Source organism: Schistocerca nitens, chromosome 3 (assembly GCF_023898315.1).
Source record: "Schistocerca nitens isolate TAMUIC-IGC-003100 chromosome 3, iqSchNite1.1, whole genome shotgun sequence".
NCBI lineage: Eukaryota > Metazoa > Arthropoda > Insecta > Orthoptera > Acrididae > Schistocerca > Schistocerca nitens.
In genome coordinates, this window is record NC_064616.1 from 488,484,107 (window position 1) to 488,492,150 (window position 8,044).

At 40.1% G+C, this 8,044-nt stretch overlaps 1 protein-coding gene across 1 annotated transcript in view; it reads left to right on the plus strand.

The window, feature by feature from the left end:
• Positions 1–2,900, plus strand: part of LOC126249636 (uncharacterized) — a 624,823-nt gene extending 621,923 nt beyond the window's left edge. Inside the window, exon 4 of the mRNA XM_049951313.1 lies at positions 2,557–2,900. Coding sequence (XP_049807270.1) covers positions 2,557–2,793 — 237 coding nt within the window. The 3' untranslated portion in view covers positions 2,794–2,900. The remainder of the gene's footprint in view (positions 1–2,556) is intronic.
• The last annotated feature ends 5,144 nt before the right edge of the window (positions 2,901–8,044 follow it).

An 8,044-nucleotide genomic window follows, 5' to 3' on the forward strand; every position in this document is an offset into this window, starting at 1 on the left:
GTTTGGCGGCCAACTCATATTTCAGATGTCGGACGTCGTAGGCTGGGCAGACTGGTAAAACAGGACAGGCTGTAAACTGTGGCGGAACTATTAGATTTTAATGTTGGCAGAGTACAAGTGTGTCTGAACACACAGTGCACCGAACAGTTCTAAAGATGGGCCTCCGCAGCCGATGACCCATGAATGTGCCAATGTTAAAATCATGTTTTCCGACAGCAGTAGCATCTTTAAACAAGATAATGCGCCATGTCACACGGCCAGGAATGTGATGGAGTAGTTAGAGGAACACAGTGGCGAGTTCCAATCGATATGCACCCCCCCCTCCCCTCAACTCGTCAATCTGAACCCGATCGAACCCATGTTGGATGTGACTGAACGCAGTGTCAGAGCTCATCGCCCCCCCCCCCCCCCCCACCTGGAATTTACTGGAATTAGGTGACTTGAATGTGCAGATGTGGTGTCAACTCCCTCCGGAAACCTACCAAGACCTCAATGCATTCATGCCAAGACGCGTGGCAACTGTTACCCGTGACAATGGTGGACATACCGGCTATTACGACCACATAATATTCTGGCTGATCAGCGTATAATGACCACTACCAAGATCTCAGAGGCGTATGTTTAGGGTCATTGACTTGTTGAAAGTAAAAGGCGCCATCACGACCCAGTTTCTGTGCACTGCTAAGTAAATGGCCTCGCAACACATCGATATGTTTACGATGATCCATAGCAGCTTCAATAAATGGTTTAAATGGCTCTGAGCACTATGGGACTTAACATCTTAAGTTATCAGTCCCCTAGAACTTAGAACTACTTAAACCTAACTAACCTAAGGACACCACACACATCCATGCCCGAGGCAGGATTCGAACCTGCGACCGTAGCACTCCCGCGGTTCCGGACTGCAGCGCCAGAACCGCACGGCCACCGCGGCCGGCAGCTTCAATAAATGCCTAGCCAGCAACAACAGAAACTCCCATGCACTTCCATACCATTCTACTTACTCCACTATGTTTTACCGTAGGTAGAGTATATTGCGTTCGGAGCTCTGCATTTGATTTGCACCACACATCACACTTTTCCCTTTCCGCCATATCCAAACAATTGATCTTGGATTCGTGAGAAAGTAGCTCAGTATTCCTAAGTTCAATAGATTTATTGAGATAATCTTTGATGAACTGCAAGCGTTTTCTTCGGTTAACTTCCGTGATAAATGGTTTCTTTCTGGGAGAACTGATGTGAATACAAGCTGCGTTCATAACGTTCCTAACAGTTTGAGCATTGAACTGTTTGTTGGACGTTGACTAGATGTCCGATATAAACGACCCTACACTTGTATAGGGTTCTTTTTGTGCAGGACGAAATATTCTTCGTTGCTCCCTCCATGTAATGACTCTTGGACGTCAGGATCTGCGTATATTGCCGGCCGGAGTGGCCGTGCGGTTCTAGGCGCTACAGTCTGGAACCGAGCGAGCGCTAAGGTCGCAGGTTCGAATCCTGCCTCGGGCATGGATGTGTGTGATGTCTTTAGGTTAGTTAGGTTTAATTAGTTCTAAGTTCTAGGCGACTGATGACCTCAGAAGTTAAGTCGCATAGTGCTCGGAGCCATTTGAACCATCTGCGTTTATTGTCTGTTTTTACCAGTCTCCTGAAACTTCATAGTGCTTTCCCGCATTTTTGTATGATTAACGTAAAGTTCTTTCTCACGTAACTTATAGCCGGCGAATACAATAAAACTGCCTTGTTGCGGAACAACATGGAATAATCCTTCCTCTTCGGCCTCATCGTGACAAATGAATGCTCCTTACATTGGGACTCAGGCAAGCGACTGAACTGTTTTTCAGCTCCGACTGCACAAATCTGGTACGCGTGGCGCTGTCGGCCAAGCACAATAACAAATGTCGTGCAGGGTACCAATACTTTTTTGAGCAGGAGTAAACCCTCATTTAATTAAATAGATGTGTTTTTGAATTGTTGGGAAAATATTTTAATATACAAATTATTTCCTTTATTGAGTCAGAATGAATTGTACATCTATAATGTTCCTAGTATTAATACATTTTGTATTAGGTGCAAAAATGGTGTCGGTGCCAGTACTTTTTGGTGTTCCTGTTTTATCCAGATTTGGCAATCAGTTTTGTTCTGTGACATGACCGTCACATATCGCTACGGAATATCGATTTATTTTTCCGATCAACATATTTTTCTATTCTCAGTTGTTGATCTGTGAACCGTGTGTTGAAAGAGCGAAGCTTCACACCTGGTTGGCGGGAAAGGAGTGGTCTGAGGGTCCTATTGTACCGATAGAGATCGCTATCGGTAGATATTACCGCTATAGTCACGCATACTGCAGGGTGCAGACGAACTTCCCAATAAAAAACTTATTGGTTTCACTTCAACACCAACTTCGTGAAAGTTAATATGTTTCCCGTATGCAGAGATGGTAATTTGCTGTCTTTTCCCGATTTGTCGAAAATTTTTTTGCATTTGTCGGCCGTCACGCTAGCATGGGATTTTTTATTTTCATTTCTATTTATTTATTTATTTATTTTTTAGATGCTGGGAGTTGAGCAGGAGGAAGGAATTTTTGGGGAGTCGGAAACAGTGGTTCGAGTGGTGCAGACGCTGACCAAGAGAGTTGGAAGCTGCTGGGCACTTCTGGCTGCTATCGGCAGTCTGCTGTTATGGAGGAGAGCTGCTGGCGAAACGTCAGAAAAATCATCAGACGAATGTCAGCCGAAGAACCCAGGACAGAAGCCAACAGGCAGTTTGTCATGGCTACGAAAGCCTTAAGAATTTTGTAACTGTATGTTTCATTGTCCACGTTGGTTTAATACTTACTGTGCGGCTGGTCCTGGCGGAGGTTTGAGTCCTCCCTCGGGCATGGGTGTGTGTGTTTGTCCTTAGGATAATTTAGGTTACGTAGGGTGTAAGCTTAGGGACTGATCACCTTAGCAGTAAAGTCCCATAAGATTTCACATACATTTTCGCTAAGAGCAGAATTTTTGTAACTAAACACTGTTCCATAAAAAGTAAAACTAAAAAGTACATTTGAAGTCGATTAACGTTTTGACATATCTTGCCCAACTCGAGCATAAATTAAAAGTTTGTTAAAATCAGATCTGATTTCCATTGCAAGACTCTTAACTTGTCCCATAGCTTTCCTGGTTAGATAGGATAAAGTTAACATGCTGTACAATCAAGTTGTGCTTTGCTTTCTTGGTGTTGACCTTTGTCTATAGTGGGCAGATTTAACTTTAGGAAATTGTTGTTATACATTGCAGCAGGAGTAGCTTGAGCACACATGCTCTACCATGCATTCATAGTTTTAATTTAAGAAGGCTCAGTTCACTTCCATAAGGAAGAGTGAGAGTAGTGTGCGCTGTACTGTGTGATAGAAGGTTCGATTTGTAATCACATACAAACTAATGACATCGACTTCATTTCATCTAATTTCACACTCTACCAGTTAACATCGATTACAGTGTGTTATAGTCCATCAATTAGATTGTTCATGAAATTAGCACACAGAGTGTAAACAGTCTTGTTCATAACCAGGTGTCCCGAAAAAAATTGACAATGTCAGCTCTAAAATATTTGGAAATAATGATCACATTGTGAATATTGCAGTCATACTCTAACATTAAATTTCCCTCCTCATACTACCATAATTCAAACCATTCACTCTGTCAGCCTATACGTAACTTCCTCCCTCAATTCTTCGCTCCCTCCTCAGCCCCCCCCCCCCTTTTCACTCTCTCCCACTGTCCCGGACAAGCTCTCTCTCTCTCTCTCTCTCTCTCTCTCTCTCACACACACACACACACACACACATACACACACACACGAGCTGAGCATCACAAATGTCAACAACACTTGAAATCCGAGCGTCACATTCCAAACAAACACGCCACGAAACAAATGAATACCACAAAGCCACAATAACACGTATTGGCGGCAGAAACTTGGCCAACGAATCTTACAAAATGCATGTGTAACGACAGGACAGAAAGAAATAAGCGTGTTACGTCATGAGAAACAAGAGAAAACACCTCCACATCAAAAACTGTAAGTAACACGTTAAATGATCAGATATATAGCAATTTTCAGTTCGAAATGAACAGTAAACACAAAAATAAAAAAAAGAAGTCTTGTTGTTTGCAGATGACAAGCTGTAGATTGTGCAGTAGATTGAAAGCTACAAGCATAAACAATCAATAGCTTCATGTGAGATATGTAAACAAAGGTATGCATCCACTTCATTTCCAAATTTGTTATAAAACAAAACGGAATAGCCTATAGACATATCGTAACTAAACAACATTGAATGCCTCAGCTCAGTGACAAATGGTTCAAATGGCTCTGAGCACTAGAACTTACAACGACTTAAACCTAACTAACCTAAGAACATCACACACTCCTTGCCCGAGGCAGGATTCGAACCTGCGACCGTAGCGGTCGCTCGGTTCCAGACTGAAGCGCCTAGAACCGCTCGGCCACCACGGCCGGCAACTCAGTGACAAATGTCTTAACACTGTACGGTATGCAAACTAATGTAAACTATTTGACAATTATCACTCCTTTCACAAATGTAGATTTTTGTGCCAAAAGCTAATACAACTCATACAAGAGGTAAATATATGATAATAATTTTGAAGATAGCACAAAACGTGCCAAAACGTATCTGGGTGAAAACAAAACTATAAAACGGTGAACTGCACAAGGCGGAATTCCTCTCCAATTTGGAAATAACATCTCACTGTTTCGCTTAGTTGCTGCGACATGGAGGACAGAATTTTTAGCGCATCCACGATCGGTTACATATTTATATGAAAGTATTTAAATTATAATCAGATATCCTCAACACAGCACTTTTTACATAAGCGTATTGATTAAAAAATTAGACACCTCTAAAAGACATCACGCTAACACCGTATAACAGCGCCTTAAGACTTGACAGTTAGGTCAGTCCGGGAGAGAAGTGAGTCAACAAATTTCTTCATATACACCATATCCAGCTGAAGCCACTCATTTATGACTATATCACATCGAGTTGCCAAATAGCAGGAATGCTGAGATTAGATTAGATTAGATTAGATTAATACTAGTTCCATGGATCATGAATACGATATTTCGTAATGATGTGGAACGAGTCGAATTTTCCAATACATGACATAATTAGGTTAATTTAACAACATACTTAAGTTAATATAACAACTTTATTTTATTGTGTTTTTTGTTTTTCTTTATTTTTTATTTTTATTTTTTTAATATTTTTTTCTTAATTTATATCTAAAAATTCCTCTATGGAGTAGAAGGAGTTGTCATTCAGAAATTCTTTTAATTTCTTCTTAAATACTTGTTGGTTATCTGTCAGACTTTTGATACTATTTGGTAAGTGACCAAAGACTTTAGTGCCAGTATAATTCACCCCTTTCTGTGCCAAAGTTAGATTTAATCTTGAATAGTGAAGATCATCCTTTCTCCTAGTATTGTAGTTATGCACACTGCTATTACTTTTGAATTGGGTTTGGTTGTTAATAACAAATTTCATAAGAGAGTATATATACTGAGAAGCTACTATGAATATCCCTAGATCCTTAAATAAATGTCTGCAGGATGATCTTGGGTGGACTCCAGCTATTATTCTGATTACACGCTTTCGTGCAATAAATACTTTATTCCTCAGTGATGAATTACCCCAAAATATGATGCCATATGAAAGCAATGAGTGAAAATAGGCGTAGTAAGCTAATTTACTAAGATGTTTATCACCAAAATTTGCAATGATCCTTATTGCATAAGTAGCTGAACTCAAACGTTTCAGCAGATCATCAATGTGTTTCTTCCAATTTAATCTCTCATCAATGGACACACCTAAAAATTTGCAATATTCTACCTTAGCTATATGCTTCTGATTAAGGTCTATATTTATTAATGGCGTCATATCATTCACTGTACGGAACTGTATGTACTGTGTCTTATCAAAATTCAGTGAGAGTCCGTTTACAAGGAACCACTTAGTAATTTTCTGAAAGACAGTATTGACAATTTCATCAGTTAATTCTTGTTTGTCAGGTGTGATTACTATACTTGTATCATCAGCAAAGAGAACTAACTTTGCCTCTTCATGAATATAGAATGGCAAGTCATTAATATATAATAAGAACAACAAAGGACCCAATACTGACCCTTGTGGAACCCCATTCTTGATAGTTCCCCAGTTTGAGGAATGTGCTGATCTTTGCATGTTACGAGAACTACTTATTTCAACTTTCTGCACTCTTCCAGTTAGGTACGAATTAAACCATTTGTGCACTGTCCCACTCATGCCACAATACTTGAGCTTGTCTAGCAGAATTTCATGATTTACACAATCAAAAGCCTTTGAGAGATCACAAAAAATCCCAATGGGTGGTGTTCGGTTATTCAGATCATTCAAAATTTGACTGGTGAAAGCATATATGGCATTTTCTGTTGAAAAACCTTTCTGGAAACCAAACTGACATTTTGTTAGTACTTCATTTTTACAGATATGTGAAGCTACTCTAGAATACATTACTTTCTCAAAAATTTTGGATAAAGCTGTTAGAAGGGAGATTGGACGGTAATTGTTGACATCAGATCTATCCCCCTTTTTATGCAAAGGTATAACAATCGCATATTTCAGTCTATCAGGGAAAATGCCCTGTTCCAGAGAGCTATTACACAGATGGCTGAGAATCTGACTTATCTGTTGAGAACAAGCTTTTAGTATTTTGCTGGAAATGCCATCCATTCCATGTGAGTTTTTGCTTTTAAGCAAGTTTATTATTTTCCTAATTTCAGAGGGAGAAGTGGGTGAGATTTCAATTGTATCAAATTGCATAGGTATGGCCTCTTCCATTAACAGCCTAGCATCTTCTAATGAACACCTGGATCCTACTATATCCACAACATTTAGAAAATGATTATTAAAAATATTTTCAACTTCTGACTTTTTGTTCGTAAAGTTTTCATTCAATTTGATGGTAATACTGTCTTCCTCTGCTCTTGGTTGACCTGTTTCTCTTTTAATAATATTCCAAATTGTTTTAATTTTATTTTTAATTTTTTTTGTGAGTTTCACACTAAAGGTCAGCAAAAGAAGATCAACTGAAGTATCTAATTTGTTCTATTATATAAGATAATTTCTCGACTGAATGGCAGTCTGAGTATGACAGATATGTTCTTTGATTCAAGAAAATCTTAGCCTTCGTAAACCATGCACTATGCGTAAGTTGGATCATTAAGAGATTACGGGAAAAGCTACAAAAGATTGGCGCGCTATAATCTGGAGGGCGGTGGAGTTCCGTTCTTAGTCCACTGCTTTTCTTAACGCATACTAATTACACACCACTTAATATATCACATGATACCAATATTTTCAATTTTCCGGAAGATACAAGTTTCTCTGTCAAATGAGCGGCGTATAATGTAAAAGTTTAGTTCAAACGAGGTAAATAGTAGCGTCTGCTTTTGGCGTACTGGGAGCAGTTTGTCTTTTTAACTTCAACGAAACACTGGCCATTCTAATTCCTTGTCATATTCCAGACCTCACGTCAGTATAGTTCTTCCCTCCTCACGCCAGCCTGCGTGAGCTAAAACGCGTGCATTTCGGCCTCCGCTAGTAACACGGTGTTGGCTCTTCTGCCAACACAACAGATGTAACCCAGGGAATACCACGGAAACATTTCACAGGCCATAAGGCTCTCTAATCTGGCATGGACATTTCCGACGATTGTTGCAGGGTGTTTGCTTTCACACGTTTCACGCCTTACACGCCAACGACCATCTGTCAGGTGAAGCATAAAACGAGATTTATCTGCAAAGGACACCTGTTGCCACTCAGTGAAAGTCCAGTTGAGGTACAGGTATGAAAATTCCAGCAGTCAGCATGGGTGCATGAACCAAGCGCCTGCTGCGAAGGTCCATAGACAGCAACTTTGGCTGAACAGTCGCTGAGGAGACACTATTCGTAGCCCGTTAGTTCATCTGGGCGATCAGTTGCCTAACTGCCGTCGCT